General features: G+C 48.3%; 1 protein-coding gene across 1 annotated transcript in view; it reads right to left on the bottom strand.

The window, feature by feature from the left end:
• Window positions 1-23628, bottom strand: part of CHADL (chondroadherin like) — a 676966-nt gene that overhangs the window by 374165 nt on the left and 279173 nt on the right. Inside the window, exon 4 of the mRNA XM_077452489.1 lies at window positions 16696-18348. Within this exon, the coding sequence (XP_077308615.1) occupies window positions 16696-18348 (1653 nt within the window). The remainder of the gene's footprint in view (window positions 1-16695; window positions 18349-23628) is intronic.

The raw sequence follows: 23628 nt of genomic DNA, 5'->3' as shown, positions 1-23628 counted from the left end.
CATCTCGCAACCTCCGACTTTGTGTCTGAAGTTCGCACCTCGGTTTGTGGGGCCCATTTTTTTGTAATTTATCAATCACTTGTGACAAAAATAAATTAAATATTCAATGGGCTCAACATGCCTCTCAGCAATTTTCTTGGGGTGTCTACTTTCCAAAATGGAGTCATTGTGGGGGGAGGTTTGTACTGTCTGCCATTTTAGCACCTCAAGAAATGATATAGGCAGTCAAACTAAAAGCTGCATAAATTCCATAGTTTGTAGACGCTATAACTTTTCTGTAAACGAATAAATATACACTTTTCTTGATCATACATCACGGGACACATGAGCTTCATTACATAGTGGGTTATATAGGCACCTCTGGTGATTGGACACTGGTTAAACCCCAATTAAGGAGAATTCCTCCCCTATATAACCCCTCCCATATGGGAGGCACCTCAGTTTTTTTGCCAGTGTCTATGGTGGTTGGTCACATAAAACATATGCTCTGAAGAAAGCTCTGTGCAGGTCCCTGCAGGGGCCTAAGGGCTACAACAAACCGGATCCATATCTCGGGCCGATATTTTGACTCCCAAGATGGTATGGTACCCGGGCCTCGTCATCCGAAGAAACAAGGTTTTGCCTGTAAGTCCTCTCCTATTGGAAGACTGGGCTCTGGGAAAACCAGACTTGGTGTACTATTTACATAGTGGCACGAAAGTTTCTGGCAGAGTCTTTTACAAGGTCCAGGTAGGAGGTTCTTCTGAGAAGGAACCCCAAAAAAACCTGAAGGTTGGCACAACTCTGCCCGCCGTGATGGGTGAAGGCTGGAATCTGTCTGTTTTCAGCAATTCCTGCAGCGAGGACAGGTAAGAGAAGTTAATCCTATATAAATGTATATTATGGATTTCTTCATTGAGTAGTTGTATGTTTTACCTGGTTTCCACCACTAGAGGGAGTAAGAGCAGCCTGATGCATACTTACATGCCTTTCAGATACACACACTCAGTGAAGCCTGGTTCTCCCAGATGACTCACGCCTCCACTGCAATCCCTGCCACAATAAAGGTAATACAGGGGTCCCACGTAGTCTGGGGGTCCCGCGCAGCTCCGATGGTGGTCCCCTTACCCCCTGGATGTCCGGTGGTCCTCGTGCACACACGCTAAGCGTGCTCCCGGGCTAATGGAGGGGGGGGGAGTGTGGTTGAATGTTGGTGTGCACGGCGCTGTACTGCGCAGGCACCAGGCGGCAATTTTAAAAAAGCCCAGAGCGCCAGGGGGGCTGTAAGTGGAGGCACAGGAGCTGTGGGCAGTAAGCATCCCAAGGGATTGGATCCAGGCAAACCTAAGACACCTACTCAGCATCAGGTTGTGCAGTTTAAGCATATATATTTATTGTGAGACTTTGAGCACAACAGTGATTGCACTATGTACTAGTACCTCTGCTTTGTAGCTTAGGACTATGTCTCCTCGTAAGAGGGTCTCAGGGGGAGGTAACAAAGGCACTGGTAAATACCCGCCTAGGTCTAGGGGTTTTAAAAATGCCTGTAGGTTACCATCCCCCCCTGCAAGACTGGAGCCAGCCTCACAGGATGAGTCAGTGCCCCTGTCAGGTTTTGCAGCCTCTCCTAATGTCTCAGCCCCGGTATATGTCACTGAGGACTCCCTTAGGGCTACATTGGAGGGTTTTGAAGGGAGAATCATGAATTTTATTTCAGCTTCCCTGAAAGATAGCAGGAAAAGGGGTAGATCCCCTCCCTCTGCTGAGATTCCTCTCTCAGATGACACTTCTGACAATGAGGAGAGATCCCTATCTTGAGACAGGGATCATGAGCAGTCGGATGAATCAGAGGAAGAGGAGAGAGTCCCCTCCTCCCAGGCGCTCAGAAAACAGGTGCAGTATTATACTGAATTGGTGCGTACCACATTCAGAATGCCTGCTGTTGAGGTCGCTACGTCCTCTGTTTCTTCCCTGGGAATCAGGAAAATCCCACAGACTGCCTTTTCCTTTCCAATTCATCCCTTAATGGATAAATTGTTGTATGAGGATTGGGGACATCCTGATAAACTGTTTGCTCCTCCTAAAAGGTTTTCTATGCTTTATCCTCTGGAGGAAAGTTTTGCCAAGAAACTGGGGGTCTGTCGATGCGGCTGTTTCTTGCGTGAATAGAAACCTGACCTGTCCTTTGGATAATGCTCAGGTATTTAAGGATCCAACTGATAAGAAGCTGGAAACCTTATTGAAAGCCTCCTTTTCCATGACTGGCGCAGTAGTGCAACCTACAGTCGCAGCCGTGGGGTTATGTCAGTTCCTCAAGGAACAAGTTAAGCAGATGCGTGGCCTCCTTCCCAGTGAGGAAGTGGAGAACTATGCAGAAATACCTCAAATTCTGTGTTTTATGATTGATGAGATTTTGGATTCTGTCCAACAAGCATCTCGTTTGTCTCTCCTTTGTCTCTCCTTTTGGTACACATGCGAAGGGCCCTATGGCTAAAAAATTGGGCAGCTGAGCTATCATGCAAGAAGCATTTGATTGGGTTCCCGTTTAAGGGGGAACGTTTATTTGGAGAAGAATTAGACAAGTTCGTCCAAAGAATTTCAGGGGGTAAATCTACTCTCCTTCCAATCAAAAAGGAGCAAACGTCCATCATTTAGGCGTTTTCTCTCTCCTGGAGCATCAAGCTCTAAGCAGTGGCGACGGCCTTCCCAACCAACCCCTACAGGAAAGGCTCAAGGCCGGGCCCAGGGGCAGGAAAAGACTTGGGGGCGAAAGCCTGCCAAGCAGAGCCCAAAAGCTTCCTTGTGAAGGGGCGCCCCCGCTCGGCCGAGTGGGGGGAAGGCTCCTGCAGTTTGCAGAAGCCTGGCGGGAAGAGACCTGGGACAAGTGGGTAGTCTCCTCGGTATCTCTGGGCTAGAAGCTAGAGTTTCAGGAGATTCCACCTTCTCGCTTTCTAAGGTCAAGGATCCCCAGGGATCCAGTAAAGCAAAGACCGCTATTCCTGGCCTTAGATCACTTACTATCCCAGGGGGTGATAGTGGAAGTGGACCCAAAAGAACAGGGTTCAGGCTTTTACTCGAATCTCTTCACTGTTCCAAAGCCAAATGGAGATGGCAGACCTATCCTGGATTTGAAGGATCTGAACTGGTTTTTACGCATCCGGTCCTTCCGAATGCAGTCAATACACGCTGTGGTCTCCCTGCAAGGGGGAGAGTTTATGGCAACAATAGATATCAAGGATGCATATCTCCATGTGCCAATATTTTCCGCACACCAAAAGTATCTAAGGTTCATGGTAGAGCGGCGCCATTTTCAATTTGTGGCTTTGCCATTCGAGCTCGCTACGGCTCCTCGAGTCTTCACAAAGATTCTAGACCCTCTCTTGGCAAACCTAAGAGCTCAGGGTATAGCCGTCATGGCGTATCTAGACGATTTGCTTCTCATAGAGAAAACAGTAGCGCTCCTGAACCACAGTGTTACCAGAACGCTAGAACACCTGGAACGCCTAGGTTGGATTATAAACCTAGAAAAATCGTCCCTACAGCCTGCTACCAGGTTGGGGTACCTGGGTATGGTCATCGACACCGCTCAAGGCGGGGTGTTTCTACCAACGCCAAAGGCCTTGGCCATTGGGGGTCTGGTGCGCCTAATTCTGGGCAGAAGATCTTCCCCATTCAGTTGTGCATGAGATTGTTAGGGAAAATGGTCGCCTCCTTCGAGGCCGTTCCATTCGCCCAGTTCCAATCAAGGCCTCTGCAAAGATGCATCCTTGTGGTGTGGAACAGGAAGCCCCAGGCCTTGGATCTTCCTATGCGTCTGTCCCCAGGGACACGCAAGAGTCTCGTTTGGTGGTTACAAACCGAGAATTTGCTGAAAGGCAGAACTTTTCTTCCTCTTCCAGAGAAGATTATTACGACAGATGCCAGCCTGATGGGCTGGGGAACAGTGTTGGAGGAGACGTGCTCGCAGGGGAAATGGTCTGCGATCGAAGCTATTGCCCATAAATGTCTTGGAAATCCGGGCAGTTTATATGGCTCTCCTGTTCGGGTTCAGTCCGACAATGCCACAGCAGTGGCCTATATCAATCACCAGGGTGGTACCAGGAGGCTGGTTGCACAAAAAGAGGTGAATCGCATACTTGCCTGAGCAGAAAGGCATGTTCCATCCCTTTCTGCAGTCCTCATTCCAGGAGTTGAAAATTGGCAGGCGGATTTTCTGAGCCACCAGCAGTTGTGCCCAGGAGAATGGGCTCTGCACCCCGACGTGTTTTCAGAACATATGTCGCAGGTGGGGTACTCCAGACGTAGATCTGTTTGCGTTCAGATTCAACAGAAAGCTGGACAAATTCGTGTCAAGGACAAGAGATGTTCTTGCTCAGGGGTCGGATGCTCCGACAGTTCCCTGGGATCAGTACAATCTAATTTATGCCTTCCCCCCCGTGCCCGCTTCTGTCACAGTTCCTGGGAAGAATCAAGAGGGAAACAAAGTCGGTGCTTTTGGTAGCCCCGGCTTGGCCCAGGCGACCTTGGTACGCAGAGATCATGAAGTTGGCAGTAGGCAGGCCATGGATCCTTCCTCTCCGGCCAGATCTGCTCTCACAGGGTCCAATTTACCATCCTGCTTTACGCAGTCTGAATTTGACGGTTTGGCTGCTGAGACCCACATTCTGAGGGATCGTGGGCTTTCGGGGCCAGTCCTTTCTACTCTGGTCAATGCCAGAAAGCCGGCCTCCAGGCTTATTTACTACAAGATCTGGAAGGCATATGTTTCCTGGTGTGAACTCAGGGAATAGCATCCTAGAAAGTATGTCGTTAGCAGGATCTTGGCCTTTCTCCAGTCAGGCCTAGAAATGAATTTGGCCGTAAGCACTATCAAGGTGCAGATTTCGGCCTTGTCAGTGTTTTTTCAGAAGCCACTTGCATTACATTCCCTGGTGCGGGCTTTCATGCAGGGGAACATGCGGATAAGACCGCCAGTCAAACCTCCGGTATGCCCATGGGATCTGAATTTGGTTCTCTCAGCTTTGCAGGGGCAACCATTTGAACCTTTGCATCTGGCTTCATTAGTCCTTTTTGACAAAAAAAAATAAAAATTGGTTTTCTTGGTAGCCATTTCATCGGCTAGGAGAGTGTCAGAGCTAGCAGCTCTCTCCAGCAAGGAACCGTATCTAATTATTCATAAGGACCGGGTGGTAATGCGTCCCAACAGGTCCTTTCTGCCTAAGGTTGTTACGGGATTCCATTTGAATCAAGATGTAATCCTACCCTCCTTTTTTCCAGACCCACAGTCCGCAGAAGAGTCTTTGCACACTTTGGATGTGGTAAGGGCAATCAGTATCTATCTTCAAGCAACTGCTCAGATAAGGAAAACTGACTGCTTATTTTGCCGGAAGGCCCTAGGAAGGGCCAGGCGGCATCAAAATCCACTCTCTCAAGGTGGATTAGACAGATTATTTCTCAGGCCTATAGTGTTAAAGGGAAGATCCCTCCTTTTCAAGTGAAAGCGCACCCAACTAGGGCTGTAAGTGCCTCTTGGGCAGTGCATCACCAGGCCTCCCTGGCTCAGATCTGTAAGGCTGCAACTTGGTCATCAGTCCACACATTCACCAGATTCTATCAGATGGATGTCAGAGGGCAAGAGGATATCGACTTCGGGCGCAGTGTACTGCAGGCTGCAGTTTAGGCCCTCCGGTCCATGGCGGTCTATAATTATGATCTGTGTCTCCCTCCCCTCAATCTGAGCATTGCTATGGGACATCCCACTATGTAATGAAGCTCCTGTGTCCCGTGATGTATGATCAAGAAAATAGGATTTTTATATACAGCTTACCTGTAAAATCCTTTTCTTGAGAGTACATCATGGGACACAGGGCCCCCGCCCCTCTTGGGTTTTACGTGGTTTCCTATTGCTTGCTACAAAACTGAGGTGCCTCCCATATGGGAGGGGTTATATAGGGGAGGAATTCTCCTTAATTGGGGGTTAACCAGTGTCCAATCACCAGAGGTGCCTATATAACCCACTATGTAATGAAGGTCCTGTGTCCCATGATGTACTCTCAAGAAAAGGATTTTACAGGTAAGCTGTATATAAAAATCCTATTGACATTGTTTTACCTAAGACTTGTGGCTGTGTGACTGAATACATTTTGGCATAAATGTATGACTAAAATTGAGTTTATTGTATTTTTTATAACAAAAAGTAGAAAATATGTTTTTTTTTCAAAATGTTTGGTCTTTTTTTATTTATATTGCAAAAAATAAAAATCCCAGAGGTGATCAAATACTACCAAAAGAAAGCTCTATTTGTGGGGAAAAAAAGGGCGCAAATTTTGTTTGGGTGCAGCATTGCATGACCGTGCAATTACCATTTAAAACAGCGCTGTGCCAAATTGTAAAAAGTACTCTGGTCATTGAGGGGCAAATCCCTCCTGTCCTTAAAGCGGAGGTCCACCCTAAAATGGACCTCCGCTCATCGGAATCCCCCCCCCCCTCCGGCACCACAATCGGCACCTTTCAGGGGGGAGGGGGGTGCAGTTACCTGGATAATCCAGGTAACTGCACCCACTTCCGGGCTAGCTCTCTGCGGAAAGGGGCGTACGTTACGCCCCTTTCCGCAAGCGCCCGCCCCCTTCAGCAAGTGCCCCGCTGCCTGCTGGGAAACACACAGCTCCCAGAGGCAGCGGGGACCGTCTGGATTGCGCCGCGTGGCTCGCGCATGCGCAGTAGGGAACCGGGAAATGAAGCCGAAAGGCTCCATTTCCTGATTCCCATACCCAAGATGGCGGCGGCAGGACCCGATAGACGAGCGAGCGATCGGCTTCGGGTGCCGACATCGCGGGCGCGCTGGACAGGTAAGTGTCACTATTTAAAAGTCAGCAGCTGCAGTATTTGTAGCTGCTGGCTTTAAAAAAAAAAAAAAAAAAAACGCGGAGTCCCGGTGGACTCCCGCTTTAAGCGGTAAAAGTCCCAAACTTTTCCTACGTAATCTATACAGGGATGGAGGTGTGTTGCCACAGTCGATTGTAAGTGACATATTCCTTGATGTCTTTACTGTATAGGCATCCAGGGTGCTGTTCCCATCTACATTGGGTTCCACAATACATGTTTATTTGTTTACTCTTTCGTGTTTGGGTTAAAATTCATGTGTTCCTGTTTCATGGCCGGTTTCATGTTTCGCACAGCGTGGATTGCCGCGCTGCCCGTTCTCTGTCCACTTCCGGGAACTGCGATGCGTCTCAGCTGCCCTTCCTAATTCACATGTGGGGGTAGTGACGGGTTCAGCCGCGCCGCATTGGCGCCATGCCTCCCACAGCTTCACTGAAGTGGCATTTGCATGCAGACACGTGGTTTGCCATCTGGCGTTTCTTTCATGATGGAGCCCTTTGGCGCCACACACCTGATTGGCTCCTGCCGTTTAGGTGATGACGCACTCCCTCATAAGTGCGCCGCATGGCACTGGTGGCCACTTTCCATGCATACCTGATAGGGTTTACACCAACCCCACTTGCAGAGGGCTACTGTTTGAATTTACTATTGGACCCACTTGGTGATGCTCTTTTGGTTGCACACACAACAGCAAATACAAGGTAATTGGCTCAGGACAAGCTATTTTTGACTCCCTTCCCTTGTCTACACACACCAGTTCCCCTCCCTATTGCTGTGGGATCCCTCCCCACAGGGGTTTCCAGATTCACTATATAATATTTTTTGTCTCACTGCATATATATTTTATCTCATATATACATTGGCATTAGGTTCACATTGTTTTATGTTTTTAAGAGTCATTCCCGAATGGGGGCGTGACCGGAAGTCGAGTCGATTGGACGCTTAATCCATTCGCTCTCCCACCAGCTCAGCTCCAGCGGCACTTTGAGGGACAATCCACCACCATCCGATGGGCAGATCGAGGGCCACCCGCACTGCTTCCACCAGGGGACCCTCCGCAGCCCCTCCAGGACCTGTGACGGGCCTCCGGGCCTTCTTTTCGCAGACGGATTTCCCCGGCCGGCGGGCCTCCCAAGATGGCGCTGGCCGCGGCCGCGGAGACGTCCTGGGCCTCATCCCCGGCATCCAGCCTGCAGAACGGCCGCTCCACGGGCCCTGAGGAGGCCGAGACGCCACCCGGTTCCAGCGCTGCCGATCGGACCTCTGGCGGGCTGAGTGTATCCCCGCTCCCGGCCCCGCCTCGGGCCGCCGGACTAGGCCTGAGGCCTACCATGACGCCTTCCGAGCCTGGCACCCGCGAGACCAGCCCTCTGCAGGCATCAGGGCAGTGCACAGCCACCAGAGGCCAGAGGCCACAACAATGGGGACTGAAGCCCCCCATGCACCGCAGCGGAGTGGGAACCTGACAGAGGGGATGGCTGGGGGGAGGCAGGGGGTTGCATGGAGTCTGGACGGCGCCCGGAGCACTTGAGTTGCGGTTCCCCTCCCCCCCCAACAGATACGCAGTGCACACTGACACTTCCCAGGCTGCTTAGAGCGACATCGGACCCCCTCCTCCCTGCCAGTTCATTGGGGTCCCCCCATCCCTGGATGATACTGACTTTCCCGCCCCCCCCCCCCCCCCCAGGGGAACCGCTGTCCCGGTCACATCAGGGACATGGGGGATTGGGGGGGCCCCAATTGAGCCCGGGGGCCCGGCCGCCTCCATCCAAGGCCCAGAGGCTGGCCTCATCATGGGCTCCCAGCCCACAATGACACCGCAGTGGCTCCCCAATCCCCACCGCATGTATGGCGGGACTATCCCCACGACGGGAGGAAGGACAGAGCCATCAAACCCCCCCGGCCCCTATGCCTGCCTGGGAGGGGGTGTGGGACCTACCCGCCGAACCTGCCCCACCTAGACGGGCGAGCGGGTCCGGGAGTTTTGGACGTGCGCCGCCACCTCACCTGCACCCAGCTGGGGGTGACCCTGGAGGGCCCTCCCCACTGCCCATGCACCCGCAGTGGCAACACTACCTGCAAGCATTTCCCACTAAAGAGGACTTTAAGCAATTGATTGAAGACGTCAAATCTACATGTAGAGCGGAAATACAAATGCTACATTCCGGCCTTAAGCACTTGGCGGACCGGGTGGAGATGGCCGAGAAGGGGATCCAAGAGACCAAAATAGCGATCCACAGGACCCAAGCGCAGGGGGCCGACCATCGCATGCTCCTGAGGGATATGCAACGCCATGTGGAGGACTTGGATAACAGGGGGCGCAGGCATAACATAAGGGTGAGGGGGATACCGGAGGCGGACGGCCTGGAAGACCTACAAATTATCCTGCAGGAAATATTTAATGACCTTCTTGGGGAGCCCCCTACCAAGTTTATTGAGATGGACAGAGCGCACAGGGCCTTGCGCCCCAAAAATGCAACCTCGAGCCCCAGGGATGTCATATGCAGAATCACTTCGTTCCACATTAAAGAGGACATAATGAGACAGGCCCGCCTGGCTCGGGTGGTGACCTTTCGAAACACACCAGTCCAACTCTTTCCGGATCTCTCCTGGCTTACGCTACAGAAAACGCAGACTTCTCCAGCCGCTGCTCCGCATCTTGCAGGACGCTGCCATCCCTTACTGTTGGGGATTTCCGTTCACCCTTACAGCTAAACATCAAGGCAAGACAGCATCCTTGCGGTATCCTGAAGACCTCCGTGCCTTCTGTGAAGAATTGGGCGTTCGTCCTCCCCAGCTGCCGGATTGGGATCTAGTGGCTACCCAGCCCACTCCTCCGACACTGTGGCAGAAGGTCCCCTCCCGACAACGTCCTCGAAACCGGGAAGCACCTAAAAAATCGGCCCGACAAGGACATGGCTGAAGCATCGCACAGTGGCTATTTTTGCATATTTTTTTTCTCTTTTTTGATTCCATTTGCCCTTGTGGCGAAAGGGAATACGGCCCGTTTTGTTTGTTGGTTGGCCTACGGACCGTTGTCTGGACATTACGATCCTGCCCGCATACACTGCCCCCTGAATCCCCTTCCTGTCCCTCTAGATGCCTTCTTATTGACACGTCGCATTTAGGCTGGTACACGTGGGAGACCCGACAAAGTGAGTTTCCTCATGTCCTTGTGTCACCCCCCCCCCCTCCTTCCCGGATGCATTGGCGATGTATCCGGGACCCTAGGAGATGTCTGGCAATTGGTATCGCAATTGCATTTCCTCGGCCCTCAGGTTCGGGATCTGGTGGCCCCCTGGGAATCCGACTAGACCTGAGCGACTTGCCTGTTCATGGTCTCATGTGGTTGTATGTTTTGTTGTATAACAGTTGCCTGCTTGATATGTGTTCTTTTGTTTGCTGCTCTAACCTTCTCTTCTTTTCTCTATCTCTCTCCCCCCCTTCCCTTCCCTACCATCCCACCGTGTTGGGGTCCGTAGACAATCGGGACGCATCCCGTTGGGTCCCTCCACCGGAACAAGCAAGCTCCTGGCTCCTGGAGGTCGTCCGGAAAGGTGGTAACCGGGTAAGAATTCGCTTACACTCCCCCCCCCCCCCCGACATGACTGATGGCTAAAATTTTATCCCTAAATGTCCACGGCTTAAATTCAAACAAGAAACGGCATCTGGCACTGAGGGAATTCAGGCAGTCTGGAGCGGACATTGTCCTGGTTCAGGAGACACATTTTGATAAGGGGGGTTCTTTTGCTTTTGCCTCTAGATATTTCCCTCTCGCTTACCTATCCTCGGGGTCTCATAAGAGAGCGGGCGTGGCCATCCTGATCCGTCACGGAGCCCCATTTACCTACCTTGATCATTACAGTGACCCCGGGGGAGGCTTCCTGATACTTAAAAGGCACGTGGCGGTCCCAACCGATCACCCTTTGTACCCTATATGCCCCAAATACCCGTCAGCACAGTTTTCTTTCTAAACTCTTGCTCCGACTGTTTAAATTGGACCACGGTTACCTAGTGGTGGGGGGTGACTTCAACCTGGCCCAGTCAGCTACTGCGGACCGCCTGGCGGCGATGCCCCGGCCGCCCTCAGCTAAAGCACTTAGGGACTCAAAACTTTTTCGCCAACTGACCCGGCGATACGCTCTCTTCGACGCCTGGCGTGCCCTCCACCCGGTAGATCGGCAGTATACTTACTACTCGGCCCCCCACCAGTTGCACTCCTGCATAGACTACTTTTTCACCAACAATGTTACACTGAGAACGGTCCGGAGTGCCCTTGTCCTGCCAATCTCATGGTCGGATCACGCCCCGATCCTACTAACGCTGGACCTGGGTGCCCCGGTGGCTAGGCCCTATAATTGGAAGCTAAACACTTTCCTCCTGCAACATCTTCCCTCCCAGGCAGAACTAGTCTCGACTTTGAAATATTACTTTGCTGAAAATGCAACCCCTGATGTTACCCTCCCTACATTGTGGGAGGCCCACAAAGCGGTCATCCGCGGTAAGTGCATGGCCCTTTCTTCAGCATTGAAGAAGGACGCAGAGGCCACTAAACTGCGAACGGAAAGGGAGCTCGGGCAATTAGAACGGGACATGCAAACCTCCCCCTCATTGCGTACCCTCCGAAAGATAACGAAGCTCCGCATGGAGCTTAGGGATCTGGCGCTTCGCCGGGTGGAAAAGACCGTCTTGAGGATCAGGCAGACGTTTTACGACAGGGGCAACAAAGCGCACTCTTTTAGCAAGGAAACCTAGAGATAAAAACCTCCTGTCCACCCCGCATCAGATTAAAACTAAAGCCAATACTGTGGTCTCCCACCCTAAGGAGGTCGTAGACACGTTTGCAAGCTTCTATGAGGAGCTGTACAACAGTCGTGACATCCCCAGTGACCCCTTGTCGGCAGAGCTCTCCCAACGCATGCAACAATACCTGACGGACAGCGGGATCCCCCGCATCCGAGCCCAGGATCTAGCCTCCTTGAATAAGCCCATTACAGAGGAGGAAATAAAACTAACCATCAAGTCGTTACCGGCTCATAAATCTCTGGGCCCGGATGGCCTGCCCTATGAATACTATAAATCGTTCCTACCCCTATTGCTCCCACACATGAGCAGATTGTTTAACGCGTTCCTGCTGAATACCCCGGTCCCCCCCGATATGCAACGCTCCTTTCTCATCCTGATACCCAAACCGGATAAGGACCCCATCCTCTGTGCCAACTAAAGGGCTATTGCACTCTTGAACGCAGACCTGAAAATCTTTACAAAACTCCTATCCTTGTGGCTCAACATGGTCCTCCCTTCCCTTATACATAAAGATCAGGTGGGATTCGTCCCTCTCCGTCAAGCTGGTGATAATACCAGGAAGGTTATAGACTTGGTTGAGGTGGCGAATAGGGGGGGTATCCCATCCCTGCTCCTGAGCCTGGATGCGGAAAAAGCATTTGATAGACTGGGGTGGCCCTTCCTGTTCGCCACGCTGACACACATGGGGATGAGGGGACCGTTCCTGCAGGCTATACGGCACCTCTACTCCAACCCGTCCTCTCAAGTTAAGACCCCCTTCGCTACTTCATCGAGCTTCTCTGTCTCTAATGGCACACGCCAGGGATGTCCCCTGTCACCCTTATTATTTGCCCTTTGCGTAGAACCCTTGGCGGCGTCCATTAGGCGGAATCAGGATATCAGGGGCATCCCAGTTAGGGATAGGGAGTTTAAGGTCTCACGGTTCGCGGATGATGTTATCCTTACCCTGACCCAGCCTAGAATTTCCCTGCCCAATTTACACAAGGAGTTAGATCGCTACAGTGCCCTATCGGGTTATAAAATTAACGCCTCAAAAGCGGAAGCCCTCCCGGTAAACATCCCACCCCTGGAGGTAGACCATCTCCGATCCACTTTCCCATATCATTGGAAAACCTCCTCATTGAAATACCTGGGGATACATATTACCCCGACTTTCGCTTCCCTATACCAGGCAAACTTCCCGCCCTTGTATGGCACTATCAGGCAGCTACTCTCCCAATGGCGGAAGCACCAGATTTCCCTCTTTGGTAGGATAGCATCGGTAAAAATGACAATCCTTCCGAAACTCCTTTACCTTTTCCAGACCCTTCCTATCCCCATACCTTACCACCATCTGAAAAAACTGCAAGCGGATCTGCTCAATTTCACGTGGAACTACAAAAGCCATAGAATACCTCGCTCTGTAATGACTGCCTCCCGCTCGGACCTGGGGTCTGGCGTTTCCGGACCTCGTTAAGTATTACCAGGCAGCCCAGCTCCGAGCAGTGACCTCCTGGTTCACCCAGCGGTCAAATAATAGATGGACGGAAATCGAGAAACTTTGGCTGGCCCCAGCTCACCCTAATAGTATGCTCTGGAGTGCGGCAGCATTGGTCCCCCGGGCCAAATTACTGGGAACTATGTCTCACCTGCAGGGCCTATGGCGTAAGCTCTCTAAGGTATACGATTTATCCTCGGATAAGTCGCTCCTGACGTCCTTTTTATATCACCCTAAGGTGCCAGATAGCCTGACATACCCGATGTCCAATCCGTGGTCATCCCGGAATCTCTTCCATCTGGGAACCCTGGTGGACCCCAGGTCGCGGAGACTGATGCCATATGCCGACCTTCAATCTAAATTCGACCTCCCGCGACAGAGTTTTTACAGTTATTTACAGATACGACACTATGCCCAGACCATATCCTCTGACCTGCGCTTCTCCCCGCCCTCCACTTTTGAGACTGTAATCCTAGCGGGCATAGCCCAAAGGGGATTGATATCTGCCATTTATAAAATAATCAACGCTCCCCCTAAAGCTTTGAAAGGCAAGCATACCTATATGCTCAAGTGGGAGAAGGCGTTGGGTGGGGAGATCACAGAGGAGCAGTGGCAGATGATATGGTCCCAGGCCTCGAAAAGCTCCCTGTGAACGCTCTACAGGGAGAATGCGTAAAATGTTTTATTTTTCTGGTACATGACCCCGGACGTTCTACACGCCATCTACCCCACCTCCTCCGACAGATGCTGGAGGTGCCTGGCCCACAGGGGTACACTGTTCCACATTTTCTGGCAATGCCCCCTTATAGTTCCCTTTTGGGAAGAGGTCCAGCGCCTCTTGACTACTATCCTAGATCAGCAGGTGGCACTGGACCCCAAGACCTTCTTGTTGGGCATCCCCTTTCCTAAATTGACGAAGTCCCGAAAGAAACTGTCATGACATATCCTGACAGCGGCGAGGTGTCTAATTGCCCTACATTGGAAAAAAGTACAGCCCCCCACCCTCGGTGCGCTCCATACTAGAATTAGGGACGTGGAATTGATGGAGAGGATGATCGCCAGGATACAGGACCGGATTGAGGCTCATGATGTGGTCTGAAACCCATGGAATCTTCGGGAGGACCGGATGTGATCTGGCACGGGGACCACACACGGTGATTACCCCCCCTCTTCCCTCCCCCACTCTCCCTCCCACCCCTCTTCTATTTCTTAATGTTCTCTCTCACTTCTCTTATCCCTTTTATCTCCTATTCTCTCGCCTTTGCTCTCCCCTTTCTTTTCTTTATCGCTTAGTATCTCTTTCCTTTTCTTTATCTTCTTGATTCTCTAATCTCCTTTGCTCTTGTTTCCATGTGCCTTATCGTTCCTTCAGAAAGTTGCTTTGAAAACAACGACTAGAGTGAGCAGTTAGTAACATTTGTAGATATCTGTACCTAGCTATTGGGCTACCTCACTGGACACTATGATGGGTGGCACTATATATCTATATCCAGTGCTGGCCCAGTTGATCGCGGAGGAGTCTTTTTGGCCTGGTCTGTACCTTTTCCAGAAGGCTCCCTATGGTGGGTCAACTGGCGGGAGGCCCCTAACGATTGCTCATTTTCTTTCTTGTTGAGCTAATGTGACGCAATACAGCATGATGTGTAATGCATTGTTGGAAACAATAAAAAGTTATTTGACAAAAAGAGTCATTCCCACACCATGCACACAGCCACTTTATTTTATTTACCTATTGCCCATCTCCCCTGCTGGGCTGAGATTCCAGCAGTAGTCTATCCATATATAGGCTTTAATACTCATTTAGATTCTGATAATTCATACTCTTTTGGTAAAATTATATTTACATTATTTACACACACATTATATATATATATATATATATATATATATATATATATATATATATATATATATATATATATACACACACATATACACACACACACACACACACATACATACATACACACACACACATTATTATTTTTAAAGGATCCTTTTGCACGGTCAGTTAAGCCACTAGTGACCCTTATATGGATATCTGTACTTTCTCTATGATCTTCACACTGCAACCTGTCATGTATTGGTATGGCCCCCTGAGTTCCCGTGGTGGACACACATGGGGTGAGCCCTGACTGTCGGTGCCGTATTTGACAATCAAGTTCTGACATTACTCTTATCTGGACTAATATTTCATTACTATCCAGATAGATTGTTCTTGATGTATTTATACTTTATCCTTAGATAGTGGGATTGCACCTGCTCCCGAAGAAGTGACGTTTCATGAAGCATGTAGAGCATATCGTGCTGCAATCCTTCTGTTTTTTTATCATGTACTAATGTTTTGTTTTTGATTTCATTATTGCTTATTGTATTATTGCTGTGGGTACTGAACCTATGAATTGTTTTATCATGTTATATTGGCTACAATTGTCAATGGATAATTTAATAAAGATTGCTTTTTTATGTACATTCACCTTGCATATGCATTTATACTATGTCTGTGCTCACTACATTGACTGTTGGCTACACGCCTCATTAAAAGTCCCAAACTCCCTTCTCTCTATGCGATTGAACAGGGATGGCGGCACATGTCATTGCGGGCCTCATTTAAAGTCCCAAACTTTTCCTATGTCTCCCCGGAGAAAAGAAAGAGCCTAGGGAAGGAAGTGGGAAGCTTCAGCCATTGAAAGCACTTTTTGGACAAGAAAGCTGATCAGTAGCTGAAAAAAAAAAATGGTACCAGGATAATGGCTGCAGCTATAATCATAATGGTCTAACCACTTGCTGACATCACATTTTAATACGTATGTTGGCCAGCAAGTGGTTAAGGGATTTATGGGTTTTTTTTCACATTGAAATGGAATCTTTTACCACTATACAGACTTGTTGAAGAAAACTGCTGTTGGTTTGCATGGCATTTTGTATTGCATTTTTAGTAGCTTGCCTATTAGCCCCTTAAAATTTAGAATTTAAAGATTTCATCTCCAATAGACCCAAATTGCTGCTATGTTTGGGGTCATCCAATTTATAACAGGATTCATTAAAACTTCTGAAAATAGAACCCAAGCAAATTCAATCATTCTTAGTGGTGAAAAGATTTCTTTAGGGAGGCTTCAATGGTCTAAATATATCCCAGGTACTTTCCATTGTGATGTGGTCAGAGGACCAATGTTTCTAATCTCCTTACCTATCACCTGGTGCTGCAAATACATAGAGTCCAGGTGTGCTTGAAATTGAGTTCTTCAGGTCTTAGGCCAGAAAAATATTGGTAAGCATGAGTCTCATGAAATTTTGTGTGTTTGCTATGTGATAGTAGAAACACACTTTGGTGTGATTATTTGGACACAATAGGGTTAATGGTGGGCATAGAATATCCATATAGACAAAGGTTACATTGCTTTTGCAATGACAGCAATCAAGAATGGATGTTTACAATAGAACACAGAGAGTGAATTAGAATTTCAGAAAGATGTCTTTTTGACTTAAAACAATTTTTAAAAGTACAATAGTTATGCTATTTGCTATGTTTTTCAAATATAGTACTTTACCTTTAATAGTCCCATGTCATTGAGATACAAATGCTGCAGTGATCGAGATATTGCCAAAAAGGCACCGTTTCCAATATTTCTGATAGGATTCTTGGATAGTCTTAACTCTGTCAGCATAGGCAATCCTTTGAGTGCATGTGTTGGCACCTCTTTCAACTTATTCTCATCTAGATAGAGTTTTTCTAGAAACATCATACTTTTAAAAGCAGTTGATGTAATCAAACTTATGTTATTTCCTGTTAAGTATAACCAGCGTAGTTTTTCTGCACCAGCCATGTCTGAAAGTGAAGTAATAGAATTATGCTGCATGTGAAGGGATAAAAGATTTGGAAGTAGTCCAAAAATTTCCTTTGGAACCTTAATAAACTTGTTATTGTCTAAGAAAAGATATCCAATGTTTGGTGCTCCCTGAAAGACATCAGGATTTAAAGCAAAAATCTGATTATTAGACAGGTAAAGGTATATCAAATTCTTCATTCCTAGAAATGCTTCTGGTTGAAGGTCTTTAATATCACAATGCTGGAGATGAAGAGAAATTACATTTTGCAAATCCATGAAAGCTCTTGTAGGAATAACATTAAATACATTTCCACGTAGATCAATCAAGCTGGTGTCTTTAGGAAAACCTTGGGGTACCTGTCTTAAGAATTTATTTCCACATGTGACATGTTTAACATCAGATTTGCAGTTGCAGCTCATTGGACATAGATTTTTTTCAGGTGTCTTTTTCGTGGCTGGCAAAATATTATAAGCTTCCTCAGGAAAAATTCCACATTTTAGGTCAATTGCTCTCAGAGAGTCTAGGTGATCTCCATGAAAATGATTGGGGCCAAAGCAAAACAAATCAACCTTCAGTCTTTTTATGTCTGCCCAAACTTTGAATGGCTGTATTTGACAATCACAAGGCACACTATTGCCTGTCAAGTTTAGATATTTCAGCTGTTCAACCCCTGCCAGCGGTTGTAATGTACTAATCTGATTGTTACTGATGTCAATTAAAGAAATATGTTTGCTTTTTTCAAATGCTTTGAAAGACACTTCCTGTAATGCCATATTATTAATATATAACTGTTTGAGGGATGTCATGTGGATAGCTTCTTCTTGAATAAATGTCATTGGATTCCATCCCATTTCTAACTTTATGAGACCAGACAGTCTAGCGAAAGCCTCTGTTGGAAAGTACTGAAGTTCATTGTGGTCGAGACTTAGCCTTCTAAGGTTGGGTAGGCCTGCAAATGCCTCATATGATATAATGTTAATCATATTGTTGGAAAGACACAAAAATTTAAGCTGCATCAGTCCTTGAAACAACATATCTGGTAAATAGACCAAGAAATTATTTCCAATATTTAGAAAGTTCAAAAGACCTAATTGGCTAAATGCTCCTGGTCTTATCTCCTCAAGGTGATTTTTCTTGAGGTTTAAATATTGCAGAGATGAAAGTCCATCAAAAGATTCCTGATATATAAAACTTATATGGTTGGAGCCAAGGTTAAGATGTGACAAACGTCCAAGGCTTCTGAAAGCTCCTTCTTCTATTGTTTTGATGCTGCAGTTGTATAGATTAAGATGAGTTAAATAAGGCGTTGAAATGAATGCTCTTGATGTAATCACCTTTAGATAATTTCCTTGCAAATTTAGGTTTTGTGTGTACTGTAAAGACAAACAAATTATTCATATCATACATATCATACACTCACACATTCACATGGAAAAAGATATTTAAATTCAACACGTGCAGAAAATATTATACTTTGTTAAACAGCAGAAAAATTATAATTAAAGATGCAATATTTGTGAAATTGCTCTGGAAAAAATTTAGCATTCTTATGCAAAAATAGGATTTTACTTTTTTCATAGTACAGATGTAAAGTATATAGTCACAAGGATAATGTTTCATTGAATTCCACAGATATTCAATTAAGAGCAACAGAAAAGGCTTTTGCTACATGCCTATTAATTGCAAAAAAAGGAAAAAGAAGATAAAAATTAAATGGGTGAATGTGAAACTCATTTGCAAAATAAATAAACTAGATGCATTGAGGCTAGCTTCACACTAGTACGGCTGTGACTTGATCTGATTTTTGTGTGATTATGTAGCGTATCTTGGTTCCATTTTGATGGGTTTTTGATACTACTAAGCTTTGATTCATCCCTGCTGTCAGCCGGCAGGGATGGGTCATTGGATGTTAAGGAGTCAGCACCCACCGGCATCCTAACACCCAGTGACTCATCCCTGCTGTCAGCTGGGGAAATTGCAGCAGAATGTGAGTCAGTGAGTAGTCAGTGAAAAAAAAAGGCTGGGTGGTCCTCCACAATCCATACCAAGTCCATATGTCTGGTATGGATTTTAAGAAGGATCCCATTCCAAAAATATAGGAAAAAAATTCCATGAGGCCTCCCCCTCCCTCAAAATCTATTCCAGAACCTTATCTGAGCATGCATCCTGGCAGGCCAGGAAAGGGAGGGTGTGCATGCAAGCAGTCCTTGTAAACCATACTGGGCCACATGCCCACAAGATGGTGGAGCATTTTTCTAGGAGAGACCCCCCTAGTAGGGGAATGAGTAGGGGTATGATGTACTCATTTACCGATTTACATGTGGGGCAGGACCTTGGGGGCCCCCTAGTGGTTAAAGGGAGCTTCCAGATTCCGATAAGACCCTGGTCTGCAGACACCCACAACCACCCATTGAGGGGGAGAGAGCGGAGGGGAAGAAGGAGGAAGAGAGGGGGAAGAAAAAGTAGGGGGGGGGAGAAGATGCATAGCACAAAGGGGTGGGAACAGAGAGGGGGTTGTTCCGGGGATAGAAGTATCACTCACAAATTATGTCTCCCCTATTCAGTCTGGTGTCCCTCGGGGCTGTGGCAGCTATTGTTTGAATAGTGCTGTTTACAGAACTCTTCTCGCAGCACAGAGCAGGTGCATGGCATGCATGTGGCTGGGCACAAATGGGAGGCAGAGTATCGGATTGCACAAGCAGCAGAGTGAGGGAGGGGTTAAGAGGAGAGTGGAGACAGGATACAGCCCCACTCCTGTACAAGCTGGCTTTACCCACTCTCACTGTGTTACTATGAGAGGCTGACAGAGGTTGTGGCGCACCGGAGCTAGCAAGGTATAGCCGCTCTCCATCTCCACACTGTGTCTGTCATGGTGCTTGGGAGAGAAGACGCTCCTCCCTCAGCTGCCCACACAGACTCTGCCCCCTGCTCCGCCAACTCTTGTTTATACTCATCCCCGGCCTGGCTTATCCTCTAGCTTGTCACCCCGCAACAGGGCTCCAATCTGCTCAGTGTGAGGGGGTGTATGATAGCAGCGAGCCGTGTGGGGTCACTGTCTGAAACCCTGAGTTTTTGTCTTTTTACTCCTGTGTGGATGGATCCCCATGCTCAAGGGAAGGGGGACTGCTTGTTTCTGGATCCCCTTCTTGGACTGGAAGCTGGACTACTCTGCTGGAGGTTGCATCTCTGGACTGATCACTGCCAGGATCTGTGTGTAAAGTCAGCCCATCTGCTGCATTGTCTTTTGGTCTTCAGCTGAAAGAATCTTGACTACTTCAGCCTATCTCTGCTACATATGCCCAGAAGTTCTTCTGGTCCACAGTTGGTACTAAATGACTGTATTGCTGCTGATTATAGATAGGAAATAATCCTCTGCAGTTTGTGCATCGAGTGTCTTGGAGTATCCCATAATCCATTGTCCTTAAAAGTTACCAGTTACTTAAATAACCTTCAAATAGACACCTCTGAACTGTTCATTGAGCGAGAGTGGATGAAGTGTTGCTGTGTGCCTAGTTGCCCTGCACTGATTAACTAGTTAAGGACCGGAAGGATTTGCCCATTTTTTGCGATACAGAACTGTGTCGCTTTAACTGACAATTACGTGGTTGTGCAATGGTGTACCCAAACAAAATTTACGGCCTTTTTCCAGCAAATATATCTTTCATTTGGAGGTATTTTATCACCTTTGAGGTTTTTTTTTTGCACTATAAACGAAAAAGAGCAACAATTTTGAAAGGGATGGCTGGGATCAGAGGCAGAGGGGTGGGTGGGATCAGTGGCAGAGGGGTGGATGGGATCAGTGGCAGAGGGGTGGATGGGATCAGTGGCAGAGGGGTGGATGGGATCAGTGGCAGAGGGGTGGATGGGATCAGTGGCAGAGGGGTGGATGGGATCAGTGGCAGAGGGGTGGATGGGATCAGTGGCAGAGGGGTGGATGGGATCAGTGGCAGAGGGGTGGATGGGATCAGTGGCAGAGGGGTGGATGGGATCAGTGGCAGAGGGGTGGTGGAATCAGAGGCAGAGTGGTGGTGGAATCAGAGGCAGAGGGGTGGTGGAATCAGAGGCAGAGGGGTGGTGGAATCAGAGGCAGAGGGGTGGTGGAATCAGAGGCAGAGGGGTGGTGGAATCAGAGGCAGAGGGGTGGTGGGAACAGAGGCAGAGGGGTGGTGGGAACAGAGGCAGAGGGGTGGTGGGAACAGAGGCAGAGGGGTGGTGGGAACAGAGGCAGAGGGGTGGTGGGAACAGAGGCAGAGGGGTGGTGGGAACAGAGGCAGAGGGGTGGTGGGAACAGAGGCAGAGGGGTGGTGGGAACAGAGGCAGAGGGGTGGTTGGATCAGGCAGAGGGATGGCTGGATTAGGCAGAGGGGTGGTGGGATCAGTGGCAGAGGGATGGCTGGGACCAGGCAGAGGGTGGTTGGATCAGTGGCAGAGGGGTGGTTGCGATCAGACAGACGAGTGGTGGGATCAGGCATAGGGGTGGTGGAATCAGTGGCAGAGGGGTGGTGGAATCAGTGGCAGAGGGGTGGTGGAATCAGTGGCAGAGGGGTGGTGGAATCAGTGGCAGAGGGGTGGTGGAATCAGTGGCAGAGGGGTGGCTGAGATCAAGTAGAGGAATGGTAGGATCAGGCAGACAGATAGTGGGATCAGAGGCAGAGGGATCAGGCAGACAGATGGGGGGGATCAGAGGAAGAGGGATCAGGCAGATGGATTGTGGAATCAGGCAGACAAATAGTGAGATCAGAGGCAAAGGGATCAGGCAGAGGGGTGGTGAGGTATCGGCTGGGGCCAACCCAGCGGCGGCTGGAGACAAAGAGGTGCAGGCACTAGCAAAGAGTAGATGGGTGACAGTCAGGAAGGGTAGAGGGGGGAAGTGCCAGGGAGGCCAATCCAGGGCAGTACGCTCCATTGAGTGACATTGGTAAAACCATTCAGGGACCAGCACTGCTGGAGCTGAGGGACTCTCCCACCTTTCGGGGGAAGAACTCCTCCAGTGAGAGTGGGGGGAAGTGAAGGGAAAGGAAGACAGATTCTGGTGGTAGGGGACTCAATTATTAGGACAGAGAGGCCAATCTGTAACAAAGACCTGAATCGTCGAACAGTATGTTGTCTACCAGAGCGCTCGGGTTCGGCACATCACGGATCTGGTGGACAGATTACTGGGAGGGGCTGGGGATGACCCAGCTGTCATGGTGCATGTTGGCACCAATGTAAAAGCCAGAGGCAGATGGAGTGTCCTAAAGAACGGTTTTAGGGACTTAGGAGCTAAATTGAGCAAAAGGACCTCCAGGATAGTATTCTCAGGAATACAACCGGTACATCAAGCCACACCAGAAAGGCAGAGGGAGATTAGGGAAGTAAACAAGTGGCTGAATAGCTGGTGTAGTAAGGAGGGGTTTGGGTTCCTGGAGGACTGGGTCGACTTCTCAGTCCATAACCGTAACTGTAGAAGGGACAGACTGCACCTAAATGAGGAGAGTGCAGATCAACTGGGAATGAAGATGGTCAAAAAGTTAGAGGGGTTTTTAAACTAGGGGAGAGGGACCAGAAGTAGAGATAGTCAGCGCGGAACATATTCCATAGGGTACTATTGGGGGCATTAGTGGTAGGTTGACCAAAGCACATAAACTCAAGGTAAGTATAGTAACAAGTCCTAGTTGCAAGCTCGTAACACCCAATAAGAGGATAATATGCGACCGGTCTCAACTACGTGACATGTTCACCAACACCAGGAGCCTGGTGGACAAGATGGGTGAACTAGAGATACTGTTGTACAAGGAGGATTTGTATTTTGTGGGAATTTCAGAGACCTGGTTCCACAGCTCTCATGATTGGCTGGCAAAAATTCAAGGGTATACCCTTTATCGCAAGGATAGAGATTGTAAAAAAGGGGGAATAGTATGCCTATATATGAAGAATAATGTACAAGTGAATGTAAGAGAAGTAGAGCTCCAAAGGGATAAAGCTAAGGGGAAAATACTGGGAATATGGTATAGGCCCCCCAACCAGAGGGAGGAAGGGTAGAAAAATCTCCTATCACAATTTGGATTAGGCACAAGGATGGGTAGTGTTATCATAATGGGGGATTTTAACTTTCCAGACAGACTGGGCAGAGGGAACCGTGCATTCATCTAAGGCTTGCCAGTTCCTAAACCTCTTGCAGGACAATTTTATGGATGAGATGGTAGACACAACTAGAAATAAAGCTTTACTGGATCTAATGATTACCAACTATACAGACCTGATCATGGATGTGGAAATAAGGGGCAATTTAGGTAACAGTAACAGGTCAATTGTCTTCAGTATAAATCACACAATTAGGAAACATAAGGAGAGTACAAAGACACTGAATTATAAAAGAGCCAACTTCCCTAAACCACAAGCCTTGCTAGAAGACATAAATTGGGATACAATCTTAGGAACAAATGACACAGAGGAGAGATGGGTTTGCTTTAAGAGCATATTAAATAAGGGCTGTAGCCAATGCATCCCATTGGGTAATAAATTTAATAAAGAGAACAAAAGTCATGGATTTCTTAGCTCCAATGTAAAAATGCATATAAAAGCAAAGGAGAAGGCCTTCAAACAAGGTTGAGGGATCATCATCAGCATTCAGACTTTATAAACAATGCAACAAGAAATGTAAGGGTGCAATA

The sequence above is a fragment of the Lithobates pipiens genome, unplaced genomic scaffold, assembly GCF_037356315.1.
Source record: "Lithobates pipiens isolate NorthernLeopardFrog02 unplaced genomic scaffold, aLitPip1_a1.2 Scaffold_23, whole genome shotgun sequence".
Taxonomy (NCBI): Eukaryota; Metazoa; Chordata; class Amphibia; order Anura; family Ranidae; genus Lithobates; species Lithobates pipiens.
This window is presented reverse-complemented; position numbering and strand designations above follow the sequence as displayed.